This window comes from Rhea americana, unplaced genomic scaffold (genome assembly GCF_003343005.1).
Source record: "Rhea americana isolate MKP2758 unplaced genomic scaffold, rheAme1 scaffold_126, whole genome shotgun sequence".
Lineage (NCBI taxonomy): Eukaryota > Metazoa > Chordata > Aves > Rheiformes > Rheidae > Rhea > Rhea americana.
The window spans coordinates 2,782,894-2,807,681 of record NW_028185328.1 but is presented as its reverse complement, the minus strand read 5'-3'; the positions used below and the strand labels follow the sequence as shown (position 1 = coordinate 2,807,681).

The 24,788-nt window shown below is 46.0% G+C and overlaps 1 protein-coding gene across 2 annotated transcripts; it reads right to left on the bottom strand.

Annotated features, from left to right (window-relative positions):
* Positions 1–9,926: 9,926 nt before the first annotated feature.
* On the bottom strand, positions 9,927–22,301 carry DRD3 (dopamine receptor D3). 2 transcript variants are annotated; one of them, XM_085326009.1, is made up of 6 exons: positions 21,960–22,301; positions 14,933–15,045; positions 13,491–13,633; positions 12,186–12,382; positions 10,946–11,288; positions 9,927–10,123 (listed from the first exon to the last, which is right to left on the bottom strand). In XM_085326009.1, exons 1-6 carry the CDS (start codon positions 22,299–22,301, stop codon positions 9,927–9,929), a joined length of 1,335 nt encoding a protein of 444 aa, XP_085182135.1. The 2 variants fall into 2 exon arrangements, with proteins under 2 accessions (XP_085182135.1, XP_085182134.1); XM_085326008.1 differs by having other exon boundaries at positions 22,020–22,301.
* Between the last annotated feature and the right edge of the window lie 2,487 nt (positions 22,302–24,788).

Here is a 24,788-nt window from a genome sequence, read left to right as displayed (position 1 = left end):
AAATAACCATGGTGCAGAAGGTTTGACATTCAGGATCCACGTACCTAAAGGACAGGGAATTGTAATGTAATAAACAGATTTCATGCTTCTTTCAAGGGGAATGCCAGAAACCTTGGTAGATTAGTGTGGTGATATTGCAATGTTTCTGCTGAGTTTGTTTCTACAGTGTTGCAAAGCTCAGTGCAAAACCRTACAGGATGGGACAGTGACTATTTTAAACCAGAGCTATCTCATTCGCTGATGTTCATACTYACATAGTCACAATCACCAAGATGTCACAAGCCTGCACAGCATTCAGGCACCAAGATGCTTGTACCCAGAAGGTCTGTTGAGGACATGGGGACAAGGGATGCTGGCTTTTTTGTCCTCCTCAAACTTCCTGGGTCCTTCTTAGCAGCAGGGCTATGAACCTAGTTTTAGAGGTGCAGTCTGGTACCCTTTGGGAGCTAGTTATGATCAGTCTCTCCATCCTTCCCGCTTCTGTGAGTCATTAGGATTTATCCATTGTCTCCAGTCTGGCGTCCTGAAAAGCTGCATGCAGATGTACTGGGATCTTTGCAACTTGYTAATCTAAGTGCCATCAACACATGTCATTCTTAATAACCCTTCTGCTTTTCCTCCTGATCCTTCTACTCTTTCCATACCCTTGTTTTCCAATTCATTTTCCAGTCATACCAATCAATGTTTTCGTTATGGTTCTTTACATAATGTTTGTAAGTGTACTGCACAAATTTTTTATTGGGAAAAATCTCATTTGGTCAACTATAAGCTTCATCTACTCAGTGTCTTTAACAGATACAGTAATGAGCTGCAGTTTTCTTTTTTTTTCTCTGCAGTTATCTATCTCTGAAGTGACACTGATGTGTTATATTTTATGCAAGTTTTCAGTCTCCCTGTCAGTCTTCCTAGCTCACATTGTAAAAGAAAAGCAAATTTCATGATAATTTAGAAAGTTTTCAGTTCTTTTTTCCAAGAAGAGATTAATTTATTTCAAAAGTAATATTCTTGTCCTAACATGTAAAGAAAACTCTGCATGTTTTCTTCCCCACCTTTAATGGAGAAGCAAAAATTGAATAAGGAGTGGATTTTTTTTTCCTGTGCTAAATTACCTTTACTTAGCACAGGAAACTCTTCAGAAACATCCTTGACTACCTTCTATCCTCAGAGGAGRTGAACGGAAAGGGACAGGGACAAGATAGTGTGATACAAAAATGTTAGGTTCTAGAAACACCTTCCCCTTAATTAACTTTTAGTGCAACCTTCCCCTCAATGAAGAAAAATCTTTCATGTTCTTGTTTGTGGTGAGAATAATTGACAGGGCCCTGTGCTAAATGCAAAGTGCTGTGCCTTTCTGACCGCTTCATCAGCGTTCTGCTCAATAACATACTTTCAGAGCTAGCTTTCAGAATTATTTTAATATTGCAGTCTTTTCATCAATTTCAAAGGTATGCTTAAAAATGCATTAAGGACAAAAATTCGAATGGGTCTATCGCAAAAACATTTTCTCCTTTCTTTTGGGYATGTCACTTCTTCCCCAACACATGCACCCTTTGTATCTGTCCTCTTCCTATGACCCCATGTCCACAACAGATTGTGTCTAGCCTTGTCAGACAGTTTTTAGGTCTGTTGTTCTGTGGCTGTACAAGAACACTGGAGCTATGGGAGACTGAAAAATGTTCCAGTGAAGTATTCAATTTTGTTCTAAACCTATTAGGTCCAGAGGGCTCTCAGATTGTGATGCTTTTATTCATAGTAAAATCAGTTCTATGTATATTTCAGAAATGCTTTTACACATTGGATAACTGTTTTTTCTTCCTGARCCCTGTTGATTTTTGATTCCTGACCTGTCTTGACAGGTAAAGGGCTTTTTCAAAAAAAAWTTTTTAAACCTTCCTCTCAGTAATTTGAGATAGACTTCCTCTGTGATAGGGGTGATGTACACAAAATAGATCATAGTGCAGACCAGTTTAATGGTTTTATTTGTAGTACTCTGGGGTGATCTACATAATCACTAGGACCTTCATCTCTTTTCTGGTAATGAAGCCCTTGTTCAGGTTATTAAAGATGTTCAAGCGTATGCTACCATCCTGCCTTAAGCATGTTCTGTAGGCATGATGGGACTTTTCAAACAGAAAGAGAATGAAGTTAAATCCCTCTGAGAAGTTGGCAGTAGATTAGCAAAATTGGTGCTGGCAAAATAACAGTTAACATCTTCATTGTAGCAAAATGTTCTGTTATTCCTGAGTTGATGTTGCCAGTGCGAATGGCATCTGTCAGTGTGTGCATTTTCCATATATTGCCTGGGGAATGTGATACTTTCCCTGCTGCATAGTGAGATGCAGATGAACTGCCCAGTTATTCCTACATCCGGCTGAATTTATTTAGGGAACAAAGGTTGAAGGTGTCATGCAATGTGATGTCTTTGTCACGCTTCTGATGTACTTTCTCCAGCTCCCAGCTTTGCTTGCTCCCCGTTATAAACTTTAGAGAAAGCCTGCTCTCTTCTGCGGCTATTTGTGTCTAAACATCTTGCAGAGCTMTCTGGGGAGCAGGTTTGGATGAGAAGGGCTTATCTAGTTAACTAGGCTTATTTCAAACTCAAGCCTGAAAATGTTCAAAGTAGTGGGAACAAAGCAATATACAAAGAAATCTCAACTGGAGACATCTGAGCCCATTAAGCAACTCAGGATTGGCTAGTTTTCTGTTTTTCTTATCCCCCTGCTACTGTGAAAACTTTTCAAGACCCAAGGAGTGGCTGCTGAGCTGGGAAAGGGAACTCTGGTCCATTCCTGTGGCTCCACAGAACAAGGATGCATCTCACCCACTCATACTTCCAGAGTGAGTTGATTTGCAGCTTGTTGGTCAAGAAAAGGTCTTAAAAGTCAGTCTTGCTTATGATGCTCAGATGTGAGCCCAATGAAGATTTTCACAGGAGAAAGGAGTTGTTTCAAGGTTCTTGGCCAGAGTTTCTTGATCCGTTATGATGCTGTGTATCTGATACCTTCCACTCTTGAGTTGACTGCCTTTCTGAGGTACTGGGCATATTTTGCAAACCATGGCTTTAAAGTGGCTTTCTAGCAATGCTTTGTACTTAYTGCTCCCTGCTTTCTCAGGAGAAAGGCCAGCTAGCCCTTTGATGAGGTAATCAGAGGGGATATTGAAAAACATGCTGTCAGAAAGCCAGATGCTAGGCAAACGGAGAGAACAGGACACAGGAGACTGGCAAGCAGCCAACATCTTGGAAGAGACACATAATCTTCAAGGAAGGGATCAGGAGAAGGAGCATCTGGGAGGAAGGAGCAGAGGCAAACAAGATAATTAGGATCTGGCACAGCCAGTGAAAAAAGAACTGGGAACTGTGCAGTATTTCCACAACTAACATTGCCAGCGCTGAGCTGCAGAAGATACTGGCACATGTCTTTTTACATCCTTTGTTTCATGAACGTATTGAGGAGGAACAAGCATTTTGCTGTGGTTCAAAAAGTTTAGCAATGGCTGCTGTAGCACTCACAAAGACAAAAGGCTGAAGAGTAGTGCAGGTAGCCTTGGGTCTGTGGAGACTGAGTGCTGGACTTGCCCCTGAGATTTTGCTGCCCTGCCCCCCTCAGCCAGCAGCAAACCATGCTGAACATCTTTCCCAGATGTTTCCTTTGCAGCCAGGCAGAAATGGTGCTGCCTCTCAGCTGAGACATGACAAGGTGAGTGATCCACCTGCATCTCACATCCCATCTCCTCTACAGCTGTGGCACAGGGTGACAGCAAGAGACACAAAAGTCTTATGGCAAGTGTGCTTCTGCCCAGTGAAAAGTAGGCTTTATTGTACTGTTCAGTAAGCATTGCTCACAGCTGCAGGGTAAAACTTATTAAAACTGACAACAGTCCCCAAGGCAGGGAACCCGAAAGGTCTTCCCCACATTGCCAAACATACAGCTGCCTGGTGCCTGTTGTGCTGGGATGCTTAAATCATTATACTGAAATTAATTTTTAATTATGTTCATTTTCTTCTTTGGCTCTAGGGGCTTTTTTTTTTCCTTTACCTGACATTTCCAGAGGCATTCAGGGAAGAGAAGCAACTGATGTCTGGCAAGGAGAGATTCAGTGATGTGTGGCCACAAACATGAAGGAGGCTCAGGAGGATTCCTTGCCTGGGCCCAGGAGAAAGAGTGTCCCTGTCAGAGGAAGGTGTGGGCAGCATCAGAGCTGGCAGGCTCCCATTTTGGAAGTTAAAGTGATATGAAATCAAGGAAGGGTGGTAGGAATGGTGCCATGAAAGCAGAAAGAGGAAGGCCGCTACTTTGTGGGCTGAGATTAATCTTGAGCTGAGATTAACCGTTTGGAAAATACTCACCCAAGTGAGTAGCAGTAGTAGTTATGACAATTCCCAAAAAGCAGCCTAAACGACAATTATTTCCTGTGKTCTATTAGGGGTAGTGATGAGCTATGGAGGTGATCTCCACTTGCTTCTGGTTGCTGTGCTGCAGGAATGAGTGACCAACAGCTGCTCAGGGTGAGTTGTCTCATTTGTTTTGGGGCAGATAGATGCCCACCTGAAGTGCCCTCTATGATCCTGATGGCTACCACTTGGCAGCCTGAGGAGAGGTTATAGATTAGGAGGGACCCCTGAGGCTGCCTGACCTCAGGACCTGAGGGTCCTGAGGTGCTCTCAGAGAGGAGCATTGTGTGTAGGAGCAACCAGCTTTACACATCCGAGGTGCAGCACACCTATTGCTAATGTTCCCTGCAGGTAGAGCAGAGGTGGGGTGCCACAGAATCACAGAATGGGTAAGGTTGGAAGGGACCTCTGGAGATCATCTAGTCCAACACCCCTGCTCAAGCAGGGTCACCTAGAGCATGGTAAACAGGGTTGCATCCAGGYRGGCCTTGAATGTCTCCAGAGAAGGAGACTCCACAACCTCCCTGGGCAACCTGTGCCAGTGCTGTCACTCCCACAGTGAAGAAATTCCTCCTCATATTCAGGCAGAACTTCCTGTGTTTCAGTTCATACCTGTTGTGTCTTGTCCTGTCGCAGGGTGCAGCTGAAAAGAGTTCTGCCCCGTCCCCTTGACACCCTCCCTTCAGGTACTTGTACACCTTGATAAGATCCCCCCTCAGTCTTCCTTCCCCAGGCTGAAGAGGCCCAGCTCTCGCAGCTGTTCCTCAKAGGGCAGGTGCTCCAGCCCTCTGATCATCTTTGTAGCCCTGTGCTGGACTCTCTCCAGTAGCTCCATGCCTGTCTTGTACTGGGGAGCCCAGAACTGGACACAATACTGGAGATGAGGCCTCACCAGGGCTGATAGAGGGGCAGGATCACGTCCCTTGACCTGCTGCCAACACTCTTCCTAATGCATCCCAGGATACTATCGGCCTTCCTGGGCACAAGGACACCTTGCTGGCTCATGGTCAACTTGTCATCGATCAGCACTCCCAGGTCCTTCTCTGCAGAGCTGCTTTCCAGCAGGTCAGCCTGTACTGGTGCRTGGGGTTATTCCTCCCTAAAGGAGGAATAAGGTACTYCCAGGTATGTGTGGAGGATACTGGGGCCCTCTGGCTTTGTCAGAGTTGGTGTGTGGGAACTGTGCAAGACCTGCTAAGCCACTGTTTTTCAGTCTGCTTTTCAGTCATCTGTATTTTTACAGTAATTGTCTCTTCACAGGGAATATCTGAATGGCCTCTTCTTCACAGTATCACAGAATCAGTAAGGTTGGAAGGGACCTCTGGAGATCATCTAGTCCAACACCCCTGCTCAGCAGGGTCTCCTAGAGCATGTTAGACAGGGTTGCATCCAGGYRGGCCTTGAAGATCTCCAGAGAAGGAGACTCCATAATCTCTCTGGGCAACCTGTGCCAGTGCTGTCTCTCTCCCAGTGAAGAAATTCCTCCTCACGTTCGGGTGGAACTTAATGTGGTTCATTTTTTGCCTGTGTCCTCTTGTCCTTTCTCAGGGCACTAGTGAAAAGAGTTCTGCCCCATCCCCTTGACACCCTCCATAAGGTATTTATACACATTGATAAGATCCCCCCTCAGTCTTCCTTCTCCAGGCTAAAGAGACCCAGCACTCACAGCCTTTCCTCATAGGGCAGATGCTTCAGCCCTCTGATCATCTTTGTAGCCCTATGCTGGACTCCAGTAGCTCCATGTCTCTCTTGTCCTGGGGAGCCCAGAGCTGGACGCAGTACTCGAGATGAGGCCTTTACCTTGTCATGGAGGCCGCTGTTGTTCCTAATGGGTTTTGGCCCTCCTTGGTCTCTGAAGGCTCTTGCTTCTGCTCAGCTATGATAGCAATGCTTCCTGATAATTTGGTCCACTGGTCTGTTTATAAATAGTATCCAGCATGGGGGAGCTTAGCTAACCTGGTCCTGCTGTCTCGGGGAGCCTAGTGAAGGTGAGCACAGACCACATGGCCCCTTGCTGTGCCTGTGAGCCCACCAAGCCACACTGTCAGGGCAGGTCTCCTRGCACTGGGAGTTATTTACAGCCCATGGCAGTCTCTGAAAGCCGCCTCTCTCTATCTGAGCTTTTTGTGTTCTCTAGCTCTTCTCACGTGAATATTGTTACTGAAATGAAAACCTGGAAAATGTGTTTGGCTCTTCAGTGGAGAAGGCTTCTGTGCAGAGCTCAAGATCACTGTTCACCTCACCTCTTCCAGCTGGTCTTGGAGTCAAGGTTAAAAAACAGCTAAGATGAAAATGTTGTAAAAAATGAAGGTTAGAAGGAGACACTGCAGTTACAAAATGAGAAGAGTAGAATATTTTACTCTAAATAATGGGAATAGAGGCTTGTGAGACATAGACCTTGGAGGGCTTCTCAGCTGGCCCTCTGACTCACCAGGGAAGGGAAGGTGCTGTCAACTTGCTGTACTTTTGATTGTTTTTGCTGCATGGCCTTTTCTGCAAGTAAAACTGTGCCATGGAGCTCGTGCAGTACCTGAGGGAGGAAGAGAGAGAGATTGTCTTATTTTGGAGTTGATTTTTGTGATTGTATATAGGTTTCGGGTGTTTTTTGTTCTGCATTCATTTTTTCTCCTTGGTTCATAGCAGGATGTTGTCTAAGGGGTTGTTGTCAGTTCCGTGATCTGATAGTTCAGAACTTGATAGTTCAATTCTGGATTATTAAGTGAGGAATCTTATTTTCGCGTGTAGAACTTCTCTCATCACTCATAGCTGTGTGTTATCTGGTTACTTACTACCTGGTCTTCTGTCACACATTCCTCATCCCTATCCTGAATCATTTGAGGAATCATTGCTTGAAGAACAGGTTCAAATTCAAGTAAGATCAGACTGAACATGACATCTGAGAGATGCTAGGCCAGCTCTTGAAACAGACTTAATCACCCTTAAAAAAAATCTACTTCCTTATTTCTGCCTTTCTGAAAACTGTGTGTAAAACAGCTGAAGCTGGTGTCCAGTGAATTGTATTATGATAGAATCTTAACGAAAATTACTAGAGCAGCAATCTGTCCCCAGGCAGGTGCAATAGTCTTATTCCTAATATCCTGTGTGCTGAGTATGTGCTGTGCTGTCCAGCACTATTGAGCAGATGGAGAAACACTACCGTAYGCCTACTTTAAGCGTAGCGGACAAACTAATTGACTGTATTTTCAAAATTTATCTGTAGGAGGTGTTTACAGCAGACATTGATTTCTTTCCCAGCTATGCTACTGCTTCCCTGCATGTGACTTGGAAAACCACTTCCCTTCTTTCTTCTTCCTTAGTAAAATGGAAGTAATAATAATGACCTCTTGCGGGTGTCTGGGGGGATGATCATTTCGTACTGGGAAAGTGCTAAGGGGGATACAGGTCAGAAAAGGTTTATGGAAGTGCCAGCAGTGTTCRCTGCAAAGGTACCACAACTTCCAATTACAAATGTGTTTTATTGGATTAACACAGTTACAATGCAGTACCGAGGACATGTCTCCAGGTAAACAATACATGCTGCTCACTAGTATGCCCCCCTGAAGCCCAAACAAATTAAGAAAGAAGCTGCAACTCTGCTATGTACTTCAGAGCAGGAGGACAATGTTTTGGCATTGCTTTTGCATTAACAAAGAGGGAGGAAACACATCTGATGGAGGAGCTGTGGCATAGACAGAGGCAAAAAGCAGAATAYGCACTGAATGTCCAAAGCTGTCACAAGTGATGCCAACAGCACAGCAAAACCTAATCTTAGGAGTGAGACCTGGAGCCTCTGATAAGTCAGTCTGGATCCTGTATAGCGAGTGGGGAAAATGAGATATGTCAAGACTGTACCAGAGCAAGTTTTTCTATATGAGGAGAAGAGCTTCAGACTACCCTGAGACAGGCCAGTGCAGCACAGCACAGAYGAGATCGACTTACACAATACGACAGGACTAGTCTGGTGTTCTTATCCAGGAACCACTGGAGATGGCTTGCTGTGGAAAGTATTGCTGTGGAAAAAGAGCATGGATGGACTGTATTTGTCCAACTGATTTGAATTAGGACCTACAGGCACCCTGTGTGCTGAGGGTGGCAGCAGCAAGCGGAGCCAGGGAGAGTCACGGGTCCATCTGTGCCCAGGAGTCACCCTGTYGCTCATTGAAACAGCTCCCCTTCAACAGTGTGCTGTAATGACAGGTATTATACCGGTAAGACAGGACAAATCCTTTCCTAGCAGTGCTAGCAGACAAGGAGAACAGCACAGACAGAGATCGATTCCAAAGAGACCACAAATACGTTTCAAGACAGTTAGAGTACATGCAAACTCCTACCTGCTCAGTAGAAAAAAAAGAGGTTTGAACCTATTACAGGCATAATTGGGGATATCTTAAATTTTATTTGTTAGTTAGCAGTCCCAGCAGATGACTGAGTGTATGGTAGTTGAGCAGTGGCCAATGTATGCTGATCCTTGAGTTAAGAAAAGAGGAGACACTTCCCTGTGACAGTGCTGCACTTCTCACGCAGTCTGATCTATGATGTACCAAAGGGAAGGTCACCACCTCTCTACCTGCAAGGAACAATAAAATACAAGTTGGCAGCGCAGGGGAGTGTTTCACTTGCATTTGGAGAAACTTCCTCAAGTGCTGAAACTATCCCAGTTGCATGGGCAAACTTTTTCAGGGAGACAGCAGGGATGTTACAGTTTCTCCACCGGGGCTCCCTTTCTAAGTTTCAGTGCTAAATCTGTTTCCTTGGCTCCTGCTCCCATCTTATCAAAGAGGTCATGTTTTACCCTCTGAGTAAGACTGCTGCACATGTGGGCACCTTCTGTGGGCTAAACTCTGGCAATGGGARGTTAAATGAGTTCCCAGAACAGGTGTGTGTGGAGATGAGAACTGCTGTCCATTTGGTTCCTCTGAGAGCTTGTCAAGGGCCTGGCATTTACCAGGAATGGTGCACTGTGGTAACTGATCCTCCACTGCACATCTAGATTTGTCTTGTAGAGCCTCTCAGGTGCGTGCTGCTGAGCTTGCTGCTTTGTCTCTGTCTTCTATCCTGCTCTCCCCAGAAGAAGAGAGAAGAAGAGAGTACTTGTATTCTTAAGCAGGAGCTCTGGGACTCAGCGAGTGAAGACAGTCATGCAGGCAGGGTGCGTTCTCGCTCGTGAAAGTACCTGACTGTCTGAAGCGACCGTGTCATGCCAATGTCCACTGCTCACAGTGGAGGGGAGCTCCACACTAACAGTGGCTATTCTTTAGCTGAGTTGCACAGGAGCTGTGGAGCAGTCTATCACTGCCCTTCTACCCCTGGCACAGGCAAGCGTGTCTGGTCACATCATTGCAGAGATGAAACAAACCGGGCTGTTGTCCACACTCCCAGCCATGGGATGGGCGGGCATTAGGTAGCAAGTTGCACACTGTGCAGGGCAGAAGAAGTGAAAGGCCCATGTTTCATTCATAGTCCGAGAGTCTGCTGTGAACTGTAGCCTGCTGGAGACGGGGAGACCAAGTGCAGCTCAGTGCCAGCCCCACGATCAGCAGCAGAGGATCTTGAGGAAGGCTTTGCGGAAGTCAGTGTTGAAGGTTGTGTAGATGATGGGGTTAAGGGCGCTGTTCACATAACCAAGCCAGGTGCTGGCACTGTAGAGTGCTGGGGGCAYGTGGCAGGAGGGGCAGTGGGCGTTCAGGATGTGAATCAAGAAGAACGGCAGCCAGCAGACTATGAATGCCCCTGAGTTTAAAGAGGATAGAAAACAACCCATTTTAGATATTTTAGAGAATTTACCACTTGGAAAAAGGCCCGCACCTATGTCCTCTTCCTCCATCCTCTTGTCACTTCTATGCAGCCTACTGTGCACTTGTCTGCACCTGGTAAACACTGTAGATGAAGTTTATTCCTGATGCAGAGGGATTTTACAAGAGCACAGGCCTCCTTAGGATCAGTTATGTGAATTAACAGAGCTTCAGGAGGACAGAAACGTGACCTGGAGACAGACAGCAGCAAGTGGCCACAGCTTAGAAGGAAAGGCTACTGCCTTTTTAGCCTTTTTAGTAAGTTATGATAAGGGCTGCGTTATCTCCCTGCTACTACTGAGCTAATTAAGGCAAGCAGCGTATCTGGTGGCCATGACAGGTGATTGGGACTCTGGGCTCCTGGGTTCTCCATCCACCTCTATGTGCAGGTACATGTGTGGAAACCTAAGACAGTTCCGGCCTCATAATAATACATAGCTCACTAAAATACCAGAGAAAAAGAGAAATAGAAGGTGTTGGCTGTTGCTACCTCAGAGGGCTTGTTGGCCACTGATTTAAAACAAGAGAATAACAAAATATAGCAGAATAAAAGACCGATGTACTTGGCTCTCAGCTTTTGTGTTACCTTAGACTCCTAAATGTCCCATCCCTGTCCCTTGTGAGTTTGTGGAGCAGTGATAGCTGAAGGCTGGGCCTTGCCTTTTTTTAATCTCCATATTGTGTTAGGAGAGATTCCTGTACTTACAAGTCCCAAGACATCACCCCTTGCACCCTGTTAGACAGAGAAGTTCTCACTCACCCAGGACAACAGTGAGCATCTGCGTGGCCTTTCTCTCTCGAAGCTGGATCAGCCGGGATGGCTGATGCACTGGCCTCAAAGAGCTGATCGTTTTGCCGTTGCTGAGTGTCTGTACCTCCAGCCCTATCTTCCTGTTCTTTCTCCTCTCTTTCAGCCTATTGTGTTGTGCTCCTGATGTCTGGGTGAAAGATGCCTCTCGGCAGAAGCTGCAGTACCGCTGCATGCTGATGACAGCCAGCAACTTCCTTTTGGTAGATGTCTCCTGGCTGGGGCATTTGAATGGGAGACAAGGTGAAAACGTGCCTCCACATCTGTTGGGAAAAGCTTTTCTTTCGGTGTGTTCCTGCAAGAAAAGGATGCCACAGAGCAGCTGGGAACCATCCAAGCCATTTGCTAGGGCAAAGGACAAAGAGGAGAGTTTTAGGAGTTATCCTTTGCCTCACTCACTTCTTAGGTGTCAATACTACCCTCTGGAGCTGGTGCAAAATCCAGGGATTGGGGCTGACTTTGGTTTATTAGAGAGGTGAATCAGAACCTGGAAACTGTCTGCCTTGATCTCTCCAAGGAGAAGCATCAGGACMACGAGAGCTGAAACTCTCACTCCGCTAACCTTTTACTTCTGTTTTGTGTTGGCCACAGATGTGGTCCCTGTTCTCCTCAACATCATCACTCTTTTAAAATGCAGCTTCACTGTGAAAAAAATGGGTAAAACAAGTGGGATTACAGATATGTGTGACCCAGGGGACCCCATTGTGCCCATTTCCCATGGTCACAGATATTTCATTTGGAAAAGTCAGTGGAACAAATACTTTCACGCATCATGAGCATTTTGACCTTTTAAATCAGTGAGATTAAGAGATTTTTTATTAATAATCTAGGATCTGCAAAACTCTGAGAATGAAACTTCATAGGGTGAAAAATCAGTAAATGAAGAAATTGGCCAAACTTCTGCATACGACTGAGAAAGCACAGCTCTGAAGAAACATTGATGTAGTCTGTGCCCCTTTTCTRGTGGCCTGCTTCTAGAGGGCAGAGACACACGTGGGCTATCTTCTTTCTAGAGGACTGGAAGAGGATTTAATCGGAGTTTCTGCACTCAAATGTCATCATGGATGGGATGATAAGATGCTACGCCCTTCCCCTTTACAGTTTCCATTCTGTGCTTTGATCCCCTGAGGAGGGGAGGTAAGGCATGCCCTGTCCTTTCTGACAGATCCTACTGTGCTCATGTGGATCTTACTTTGTGTGTATACGAGAGTTTGGTGCTGGCGCTGTGGCTGCCCTGCCGAGTGAGGATTCGCTTCTTTTGTCTTTGTCTTAGCACGAGGTAAATCCGGACATAGAGCAGCAGGGTCACCAGGAAGGGAAGGTAGAAGGACACCAAAGAGGAGTAGATGATGAAAATAGGGTTGGATATGGAACAGACACTGGGATCCCCTGGGAAGGAGAAGAGAGAGATAGGAGCGACTGAGCTGCTTCGAGGTCCTCAAGGAGGCTCTGGTGTGTAGGCAAAGTAAGCCAAAAGGTGGCTGGGGGACAAAGGCAGCCCAAGGAGTACGAGCATCTCCTATCTCAGGTGTCGCAAATCATACTGTGGCCTGCCCACTCATTTAACTGGTGCTTAAAATGCACTCTGCCTAAGGTCATCTAGCATAACCCAATATCTGCCTGCTCTTCTGACCAACAGCACTGTCCTCTTCTTTCACTTCTATTCCCATTCTTTCTCAGAGAGCCACCCTCTTCCTCTGACAGTTTCTGGGCTGCCTAGCTGCTGATGCRTGCCTACATCCCCATCTGCCTAGACCAGGCAGCAGTGGCAGGGAACAGCACTTTTCCCTGCTCCTCCTAAAATTGAGCACTGCACGGAAGATGCAAGGGAGCATAGGACCTGTGCTTGGGGCTCAGTAGGAGGAAGGCTTGCTGGCCCCTCTGTTTTCAGGGAGGATGGGCTGCCCTAGCAGAGGAGAAGGAGAAAGACCTGCCTACTTCCAAGGAGGAAGCTRAATTGATTACTCTCCTCAAAGGATTAGGTGAGGAAGCACAGAGCAAATTAGATGGGGAGCAGATTTCTTGCAAGCAGCACAAAAAATATGCAATCCTCACTGTTTAGAACAGTGGCTTGCTTGGTGCATTACCCATCAGACTTACTTAAAATTTTGTGTSTGGACCTGCCAGTATTGGCAAGATTAACTGCACTAATTCTGGTGTGTATGTTGGAAGTGCTGCATGTTTGGAGATTTCTCTGTGTACAGAGTGATCATTTAGGGGGATTTCTAAATGAGGATACTTCAAAGAGCAGTGACTTGCTAACAAAGCAGGCAGGTCTGTCCCCACAACAATAGTCAGTGCCAGTCTGAACAAATGGCAAATTTATAGAAGAGCACATCTTCAGCACTGGAGAATTCCTTTTCCCTTAACAGGGTATTTTTCAGTTCCCTGGAATTTTCTGTAGCATGAAAAGTCAGCAGGACCCATGTTAAATAACCTGACCATGTATAGGGCACCTCCATTTCCAACTGCTCCGTGTTTTGGATGTCATGGTTACCTGTAGTATTGAATCCAAAGAGGAGAGGGCATGACACTGCGAACGCCAGCATCCAGACTATCACGATCATGAGAGAGACCCTCCTGCATGAGCTCTGCCCGGTGTTGTACTGGTACTGAACTGGTCTCACCACTGCAGTGTATCTGTGGACCGAAACGGCTCCAGAAACAGGAGAGGTGAGAATGGAGGGGAAGCATGCAGAAGAAGAAAAAGACCAGTTTTTGAAAGAGGGGAGCAAGAGCCACATAAGGAACGTGATGGTGGAAGTGGTGAAGAGATGAAAGAGGAAAGGAGAAAAGGAGATCAAATGAGGARATCAGCAATTCATAATAATGGTAAATGGAGAGTACAGGGGAAGGAGTAAAGAAAATCAGAGTTAATTAGCAGCACTGGGAAAAACACTTTGCAGAACTGCTGGTATTGTGAAGATACAAGATATGGCATACCAGAGAGATCTAGAAGCTCCACAAAACTGTACCTCAAGCCCCCAAGGTTATAGGTGCACTGCTGGGAAAGAGCAGTCTCTGGAGCAAACACAGACTGCTGCTCTCTCTGCCTCAGTTGYCCTCTCTGGTGTCAGCTGCACTGATGGCCAGAAGACTGATTGCCTGTGGGCATGTTTCTGGTGTCCTCACCAGCTTGGGTGCCCAGAGGATACAGCTAAGCAAGATCATGATTAGAAAGGCACAGGAGGTCTAGTTTTGAGCACAGCCCAGTGGCTGCTCCCCATAGACAGGACCTACTAAAATGGGGAAAAGACTCCCCTGAAGAAACACTGGCCCAGGCCATTGCCAAAAGTTTCTTTATATAGCTACCCTTGAACTGTGTATTATAAAGATGCAAAATGCAGTGGTCTTTCCTTCCCCCACTCCCCCTGCTAGCAGGAAGTTGAGGTCCTAAAAGTACCACACGTGCCAAGGTCTTGCCTTGATAGTGCTTCTCCTTATCCTCCAGCCCTCAGTGTTGCCCACCATCTGCTCAATTTTATGATACACAGGCATAACAAGGCAAGGCAGAAGAGTATGCCTCGATAATCTTTACCAYGCCCTCTGCAAAAAAACCAAACTTTATTAAAACTTTGTGAAAGAGATCTTCAGAAGGTGAAACTCTTTTTGAGAGTCAATGGGAATTAGATTACCATCTCTAGTTTCTACCTTCAAAAAGCATGTGGATGTGGTTCACTACCTATTGGTGAAATTTTTTCACTTGTGTCTCTCTGCTCCTTTCCTAAGTGCAAATGCCTTCTTGCACATGGTGGGCAGAGCTATAGTAACAGCAGTAGTGGTAGCAATRGACTTGCAGGAATATTTATGTTCCTAAAGACACCACAAAGTTGCCTGTGTGCACCCCACCTTGTTGCCATTTCAGTGCTTAGGTGCAGGGCCTACCCCCACCCTACCTAACCCCACCAGATTATTCYTGTTTTTGCTGCTGGCTCTCACCTGTCAATGCTGATAGCACAGAGGTTTAAAATGCTGGCTGTGCACATCATTACATCCATGGTGACGAAGATATCGCAGCAGACACGGCTGAAAGTCCAGACTCCTCCAGTCACCTGTGCCAGCAATCACAAAACTGTCAGCCTTGTTCAGCATGGAGTGCTGATATGTTACATATTAGGAAGTGCTCTTCTTCAAGCATCTCTGTAGCTAGACAAATGTTTACAGTATATTCAAATTCACTGTGATGTGCCTAGGGAAAAACTAAGGAGCCTATGTTGTGCTCAGTATCACACAGAAGGAGGTCACAGAAAATCTTATTTACTCTTAAAAATGGAGTCAAGGTTAAGAAACATGTAGCAGCTCTGCCTTTATGACCTAGCATGATAAAGTGAATTAAATATTATATCAGCATATGTATTGCTTGTTTAAGGATTATCTCAGAAAAATCTAAGGGCTAAAAGTGTTCCTCAGCTTGGCTGCTGGAGTTCTTTTGCAGCCAGTAAGCTGGAAAAGTGCTGCAACTTTTATGCATATATGTATGAAATACAGAACTGAGACCAAAGACTTCTCCAGAACTTTATTTGGATTCTTACCTTGGTTACAGATTTTGATGATGAGATCTGAATGAGAACTCACAAGGTATTCAGGTGAAGGTTTTGGTTTACTACCATCCCTAGCCTTTATTGTGGTTGTTTTGAATAAATTATGTGATTATGAARTCTCAGCTGTGGCCAGTACTTATGATAGAGAAATATATTTTTGGCCCAGCCATCAAGTTCTTGACAGTGACCTTCTCAGTGGAAAACAACATATTCCAAGCACTGTGTGGTATTGCTATGAATGTGTCGGCCCTCCCAGAGGCTGGAATGACAGCCTGACCCTGAGGAAGATGGTCTGCCTGAGCACCTCCTCTCTATCRGAGATGAACAAGGAGGCAGCCTCCCCGCCAGCAGGTGAGCCCTTTGGATGAGTACAGCAAACGAATCGAGTACTGTGCTGGTTGGAAAAGAGGGGGCCACAGAGGAGAAGTGGGGGGTGGAATCCTTACTTCRAGAGAGTGGTTTTGCCTGCCTTGTGTAGGAGGCACAATTTTAGCCTCCAGACTCTGCAGATCTTGCACTTGCAGCTGGATCCTGGGAATCTATCAGAAACCGACACTAGCTTGCATTCTCTCTGCTAACATCTAAACCACGTCTTGCGTATAGCGTCCAGTTTTGGACCATCCAGCACAGGAAAGACATCAATAAATTGGAGCAAGTCCAGTGGATGACCACTGGGGGCTGGAGCACTTGCATTGTGAGAAAGACTGACGAATGGGGTATGTTCAGCCAGGAGAAGAGGAGGCTTTGGGGGCACCTAACAGCAGCTCCCCAGGACCTGTGCAGAGGTTACCAAGAAAGACGGTGCCAGGTTCTTCACAGCAGTGCACGGTGGGAGGACAAGAGGAAACAGGCATAAGGTGAAACCACAGAGGTTCAGACTGGATACAAAGAAAAGCTTTCTGGACGTGAGGACAGTAAGATGGTGGAGYCAGTTGCCAGCGAGGCTGTGCAGGCTCCATCCTTGGAGGTTTTCCAGACCCAACTAGATAAAGCCTTAAACAGCCCGGTCTGACCTCGGCTGATCCTACTTTGAGCAGGGGGGTGGACTAGAAACCTCCCAAGGTCCCTTCCTGCTTGAGTTATCCTCTGAATGTGTTCCAGCTCCCTCAGGAACCCCTCAGGCAAGTGAAAAGCTGGTAAGCCATCAGAGGTGAAACAGCTTCTATATTGTTTCCCCTATAGTGGGTAGGTGATATCATGCTCCTCCTCTCTTCCTCCCCTACCCAAGCTACATTACCTACCTGGTCCCTTAGCTTAGGTCATCTACCTTTCCTAACACAAAGGCTAGATACTCAAAGACTCATACCAGGTCAGGCTGGAGACAGGGCTATGATTTAGCTTTGCTGGTAAGGTCAACCCTGTGGCAAGTGTCGGTGCCTAGAAAGGCTGCAGCAGCCTGCAGAGAGACACGTCTCCAATTCACTCGCGTAAGTGAAAAATTCATTCTCTGCATAGATTCCTTTCAGGGTTCATTAATAAATAATCATGAGGAATTTAAATGTTTCTGAGTCAGCATTCCCACAAATGGGCAAAGAAACTTGCTGAAGTGAGCTGTGTCTTTAGGAGATTTCTCCGYTGGACCCAGCTGCTATGGAAAAGCTTGTGTTAGAAGTCAGGTACTGAATGAAGCAGGCTTCCATGAGACCCCCTTGACCCTGAGTGACTGTGGAGCAGTGCACGAGAGAGCAACAGGAATGGGCTTGCAAAATGCAGTACGGAACTGTGCTTTCACTGCGAGTACTCTGATACTTTGGGGGCTTTTTATTTTTTTTTTATGAAAACAAAAAGATCCCTGAGAGCTTTTTTGTGCAATTATGCGGGCCAGAAGGTGTGCAAATTGAAGGCTGCCTCTGCCAAAATCAGGGAACTCAGTAAGTAGGTTCTGTTCAGTGTTTAAAGAAATCCCACACCATTTTTGTTTTAGTTGCAGATTTTGAAGCCTGCTTGCCATCTGAAAGTAGCCCCAAATTATAAGTGCTGAAAACCTTTGCAATGCGATGCAGTAAAGGGTGGCTTTGTAGTTAGTGGCAGAATTCAGTGCAATGTGTATTTGTGTGATCTGTAAAGTSTGAGGAGTATTTCTCCAGGAGTTCGTGCAAGGTGTTTGTATAAAAGGCAGCTGCCGCTGACCCAGCAGATGTGAAAGCAGTTAAGTGGGGGAGCATCCAAGGTCCTCAGTGCAGTCTAACACTAAGCCCAAAGRCACACTCTGGGAATACGAACCATTAAAACTGAAAAAAGGTGTTGGTGGGGATGGCTCTGAAGTGAGCCCTCTCAGGAGGATGCATTCAGATCACACCCTCTGCATACTAAGCCAYAGCTTGAATTAGGAGGATGTTTGACAGATCATAGCATTAAGTTTAAAACCCATCCTCGTTTCCACCAGCTAGAACTTCTAAAATGGAGAGTAGCTCTGTTGAAGTCAGTGAAGTAGTTAATATTTACCTGTGGGGGTATGAGAATTTAAAATTTGTTCCAAAAGGCTTGAAGGCTTTTTTTTTTAATATAGGTCATGTTCATATTTTATAATTCTATTCCTACTCTTTCTTTTCTTGCTCTGTGCTCCTCATCTTTGTTACAGAAGCTAGAACTTGCCAGTGTGCATTCCTGATTTTCATATGATGGCAGGATATCTATTCTTCATCCCTCTGCTGCCTTTTATTCAGCAATCTCAAAGCACATCACAAGTATCAATTGAATGAATCCACACAACTGCCTGGGTGAGGTGGATGGTCAAACATTATTCTCCTCTTACTGTTGATAAGACCAAAGCACAGACAGATGAGCTAATACAATCTCTCATTACCACACATCATGTGTGCTGCAGAACAGGGAACAGAGTCCAGGATGAAATCCTGGTTCTATCAAAGACAATGGTAAAGCTCCCCATAGACTATTCAAATCAGGATCTCACCTCATCATCTTGCTTGATGACCAGACTGCTTTATCCACAAGATTGCAGTATTGTTATATTTAGCTTTCCAACACTTTAGGAAGTCTTCCAATTAAAAAAACTATTTGCATTCACAAACTTATGTAAATTGACACCTCTCCTGGACCCTTAAAAATAAACAGAAAAATCTCTGTAAAYCATATTTCTACAATGTTGCCACATTTAGGTGTCCATGGGTAGAAATGAATAAAATTTGAATAGAAAATTGCATCAGCTGATGACAGCCATCTAAGTCATTGTGCATCTAAGCACGTTCACTTAACATTTTGTGGTTAAGTAAACCTTCTTTTTTGGCATGTTGTTAGCTTCGTGCAGCTGTGAAATCACTGCTTATACTTCTGCAKGGCAAAAGTAACTAAGAGCCTGCATGCTGTCAGACCAGCTGACAAATAGGAAACTGCTAAGCCGCAGTAACTCAGTTGTTTGTGCTCACTTTGATGGTACTCTAGTGAAGTTTTTGAACTCAAAGACGAGTTGAAGGTCTTGCTGATCCGTCCTGAGAGCCATAGAAGAGGAGAGAGTGTTACTCACAAATGCTCTGAACAGAGCTGCAGACCGGACACCAGTAACAATTATCCTCAGAAGCTTTTTCCCCCTTTGGAGGCTGAACTGAATGCTGTGAGAAGACCGAGAAGAACGTTATAGGCCATGTTGCTCCATGTATGGTGTGTTGACTCTAAGGAATGATGGTATTTAAGCAAACTCCAGTGGGCAGGATGGCTATTACTACTGTCTTAGAAACTTCTGTGGGCTTCGGTAGCTGTGCCAGTCATAGCATCAGGGATCAGTGAATAACTGGGGAAATAGTACTGGTAYGGCAGAAAGTACCCCTTGACCCAAGAAGATTGCTAGGCACTGTGCTGATAGCATTTTGTGCCAGGAATTCCATGAGTTGGAGATCAGGATTTTGAGCTTGTAAAATGTTCCTGTGATTGATCTAGCACAGCCTTCTCGAAAGACATCTTAGAAAAAGACAGTCCTAGCCTGTATGACTAAYAACAACAACAAAAAATAATCATGGAGAAGGTGCAGGCCATAGATGACTCTAAAATCTAAGTGTAAAGCACATAAGATTTAAATGTCATATGTGAACTTTAAGATATCCATCCACCTTCAGCTTCTCCATAAATAATGACCYAGTTCAACAGTCTGAATTGACAAACATTCAGCAGAGAAATAGGTACTGTACAAGATTTTGGAGACTGAATGATTGCTTGTGAATTTCTACGTCCATATCATACTGAAGCATGATACCATTTCTTCATCTGTAGCATCATGGATTCCATAAAAAACAGCAAACACTAAATCACTTTGGGGACTTTTTGTYTGTTTGCTTTTTAAATCTTAGTATTGCTACAGCCTTAAAGTCCAGGGCTGGGAGTGGCATTTCAGAGGTGTGGTTCTTCTCCCTCTTGCTTTAGTGGATCTGCCATCTCTTGGATCAGCCACTTTGATTCTCTCTCCTCCAGAAATGGAAACGAATCTTGGATGTTTCTCCAAACATGACTAGGGAGTGGACTTACTATCATGCTCACAAACCGTGCCCGTGGTACTGTATGGAGGCAGAGCCTGATCGGCAGATGTGCCTCAATTCCGCCATCTCCACAACGGTAAATCTTTTCCAATGCAAAACATGCTATTTTATTAATGTTTGGAAGACACTTGAGGTGATGCAATATTCTTGTATGAGCAGTCTGAAATAAAATTTGACTTTTTTGCTATCAAAATCCTTAGCCTAATTCTTTATTTGGGGTGAGGGGTATGTGTGCATGTGTCCCTTTTGTGCTTTTTAACATTCTTTGCTTCTTTGTTGCCTTCTTTTCTTCTTTCCCTTTCCATTCCCTTGAGAATGAGTGAGCTGTAAGTGAGCTGTATACAGCTGTACTCCAGACCAGCTCCAGGACTGTTCTACACAGACTAGGCTAAGTGTTGCTACTGTCTGTAACAGGAACATGATCATACATGCAGTATCGTGGTGCTCTGTTTTTTCACTCCACAGCGATGCTCTACAGACATAACTAACCATCAACGCCCTTACTAATAACACTTACAGACAGAGCAGATCCCTAACTTCTCTTAATTGCAGTCTCACTGAGAGGCTGAAATGGACATGGTTAAGGAGAGTGACTTGGATCARCGCAAAGGAAATGCCTGTGCTCAGTGCCAAAGCTTAGAGTTGTGCTGGCTCTTCAGCATATTCCAGTGGCAGAGGAGGGCTGTCAGCCGCTGCCTGCCCCCTGCTACCTGATCAGATCTCTTTGCATGCRCATAAGAGGTCTGGCATTTACTGCTGTTTTCTTGTATTGTTCTGCTTCCTATCGATATGCTGCACAGTTCATACGCACATAGCAAAATCTCTCTCTGCTCCTGATTTGCTGTGCAGGAAAGAGGTCAGCCAAAGGCGGGCAGTTGTCAACAAAATATTTAACCTGCTCTTCAGCCTGATTCCAGTTTGCCCCTTATAGAAAGAGTATGAGGCTTCAAAGAGGTCATGGCTCAGAGGCTTGTTCTGTCTCTGTTAGCATGAGAATTGGGTACTAGGGCTCAGCTGCAAGCTTAAGCTGATAGACAGGCACTCTAATTTTTCTAAATCTACAATTTACTTGAATTAGTGTAAAAATGGTGATGAAAAAAAATGTCAGCTGTAGCATACCTTCATGGATTTACTTCAGTAAAAATGTTTTCTCCAGGAGTGGCTTCAGTAATTCAGGATTTTGCTGCAGTGCATGGGGAATTTGGATTTCGTCTTTGCTGCCCTATATCTGATGGTGTTGTTCATACAGTGCATAGTCATTCCAGTACATTTTTATGCCAGCCTAACGTCCAAAGATCAGGCAAATGAAGAATATGACCYTGAGGGTGTGATGAATACTTTGAAGTTATTGTGAAAATGCTTATATGACTTCAAGAGATTTTGGAGGAAGCTCTTCATATCTATGTCAGCCTGCCCRGGGAATGTTGCATGGAGCTCTTAAACTCCACAGGAGATGAGCATTTGACTGTTCTAGCCTGTTTTCTGGCCAGCAGGAGCAGGGGTTGATCTGGACTCTAAGATATATTCCTGTAAGATATTTCTACTCCCTTGCCTCCCCCACCACTCCTGATGCATAGTGGTGCTCACAAGAAACCTTCCTGGCAGATAGAGTCAGCTTCAAGGATGCACAAATGAAAGTGGGTATTAGCACATCAGGACCGACAGTCTATATTACCAGCTGTCGCCCAGGTGTCATTTAAGCTGTAAGAGTCTATGCTATGCCAAGAAGAGCTATGCTTAGGGTATCTGCTGATGGGTTGGATTATGGTGTGTTTGTCCTGCATGTATCTGGTCTACAAAGGCCTCCTGTGTGACAGTGTGGGCTGCCACCCTCCTCAGAAGTGTCCTAGAGTAGCTGGGTGGTGAAAATGTGACTGACCTTTATCTAGTACTTGGCATAGCCTCAGTCTAGAGTTGGCCTATCCAGAGAGTATGCACCAATGCAAGTGAACTCATTCCACAGGTCAGCTCTGCTAATCCTTCCTGAGATGTACTCACCTCCAGGTACACCACCCATGGCATCACCAAAGTGGCCACCAGCAAGTCTGCCACTGCCAGGCTCACCACGAGGTAGTTTGTTGTGGTTTGCAAGGTACGCTCCCTTAGAACTGCCAAGCAGACCAGCAGGTTCCCAAAGATGATGGCCAAAATCAGGATGCAGTAGCAGAGGGCATAGTAGGCACGTGAGTGTGGCAGGTCGTGCTCTGTAGCATTATCTGCCTCACAGGGGATGGAGTTGGTGGTGTTAAGGTGACTGCTGACTCTGGTGAAGAGCGCCATGGGGATGCCACTGCAAAAAGAAAGGGAGGACTGAAAATCAAAACTATAAGTAATTCTGGAGAACAGCACCTCTTGCACCTGGCATATGTCTTTCATACTTCATTCACGACACTGTTATAGGCCAAACCTAGGGAACTTTCTTCTGCCCATATGTTGGCAGAGCTTTTGTTTAAAGTCTTGTTTGGCTTCTTTTGTTTTTCACCAAGTCTAAGCCAAGAGTAGAAGGCACGATTTCACCTCTTACTTGTGTCTCAAAGATGCATTTTACCAACCAACATAGCTATAAAGAAAGAAACAGTGATTTCAACCTGCACCGACATCACACTGCTGTACTGGGGAAGAGTGCAGACAACAGTTCATAGAACTTATGAAAATCTAATGCTGAACTACTGCTTAGCCAGACACTTGGAACTAGTACCTTTTCTTCTGGGGAGCATCCTCCATGTGACAGGACAAGAGGCAATGGGCAGAAATTGAAGCACAGGAAGTTCTGCCTSAMCGTGAGGGGRAATTTCTTCMCTGTGAGAGTGACAGAGCACTGGCACAGGTTGCCCAGAGAGGTTGTGGAGTCTCCTTCTCTGGAGATATTCAAGCCCCRCTTGGATGCAACCCTGTCTACCATGCTCTAGGTGACCCTGCTGAGCAGGGGTGTTGGACTAGATGATCTCCAGAGGCCCCTTCCAATCTTACTGATTCTATGATTCTATGATTCTCCCTCACCAGAAATCTCTTTAATAACCCCATCCAATTGAGTGCTCAGCAGCCTGGCAGAGAGACTGCACCTGCGATTCTCAAGTAGCCTCTCGAACCCTGGCTGCCTTACAGTAAGCACCACCCACTGAATTACTGTTTTCCYGCAATGTGTTTCTGTCCCAGGCCTTCTGTTCAAATAATGCTTAGTTTCAGCCCTGCCTAGCTTGCCAAAGCTTGACTATCAACTCAGCCCCCACTTTATCCATATTGTGCTCTGTGTTTTCCATGCCTGGGCAGAAGATATGCTTCCTGTGATGAAGAGCAAATTGACTTACCATTTGGGATGACATAATGAAAGGAGTTGCATGCAGGGTACTCCACATTTCCTTCTCTTACAATGGACCTGTGGTTGTCCTCAGGATCCCATCCTTTCTCCGTTTAGAGGGAGGATGGCTTTTTCCAGGTACATGAAGGCTGCTGTCCCAGGATTGTTCTGTGACATTTCATCCCTTTTATCTGATTTTCCCTCTTTACCAGTGCTACTATCACTGTATAACAGGTATAAATTGCACCAGTGCCCTGGCATACATGCATCATTACAACCAGCATCGCTTGCCGCTGCTGGCTTGTATCTCTGATGTGAGAGGCCAAGGGCTGAAGGAGCCAGAAACTGAACTTTCCTCTGTCCCGTGAACATAGATCCCTCTGGACAGGGATAAGACAATCTGCTACGGCATGTGTTTCATTTAGAGTGTCTGTGCTTGCCTCTCCTTCTCTCTCTTTCTTCTGCCTGTCTCCCCCCTACCCCTACCCCCCCCAAAAAAATGTTAAGCCTTCCACGGGTGCTGAAGACCTTCCCATAGTGTGAGCACTACTGACGGGTCGAGAGCTGTTCTTTTATAAACCAGTTCAGCTGCTGCCACACAAAGATGCAACCCATTTTGCAGTGACCCATGCATCAGCACACTCCTGCTCTGGGAAATCCGAATTCTCTGGGGCCATGAAAGGCCAGTTCAGTAGCATCAGAAAAAAACTACTTTAAGCTGCTGCCTATATGGTAAGCAAAGCCATGGCAGTGAATAAACGCAGGAGCACACACAATATAACCAAAAGGCTTAGGACACTGCACCGCACAGTTTGTTTGTGGTTTTTCCCTCGTCTCCTGCCCCTCACACCTGAAAGTGCTATTTTAGACACTCAGTGAGACATCTCCCTGACCTTGATCTGTTCCGGCTCCCCATGCTCAGCCCTGCCAGGTCCTCCTGTCCCCAGTTTCCTCCCCCTCACAAGGGGTGCAGTGGGGTAACACAGCTGGACTGGGTGGGGGGTAGCAGGGTATGGGGTATCTGCATACTGGGATAGCAGGATACCAGGGTACTGGGAAACTGGTGTACTGGGATACCAGGAAAGCAAGGTAGCGGGGCTGCAGCAGGGTCAGGAGACCCTGGAGAGGGAGAGCACCACTCCTCCCACTAGCTGCAGCTTTGGAGAGCTGGAGATGCTGGGCGCCCATGCAGGGTGCAGGTGTGGGTCTGAGTGCGGGTCCAGGTGGGGGTTGCAGGTCCCGTACGGATGCGCGGTATGGGTGCAGGTCTGAGCGCAGCATGCAGAGTGCAAGCGTGGGGTCTGGGAGCAGGGTCCGGGTGTGGGTTCGGGTGCAGGTCCGGCTGCAGGGCGCGGGGTGCGGGTCGAGGTGCGGGTCGAGGGAGCCCGGGATCCCCCGGGGGGCAGCGGTGGGCACTTACCCGCCCCGCCGGGCTGTGGCGCCGCCGTCGCCGCGCAGGGAGGCTCCCG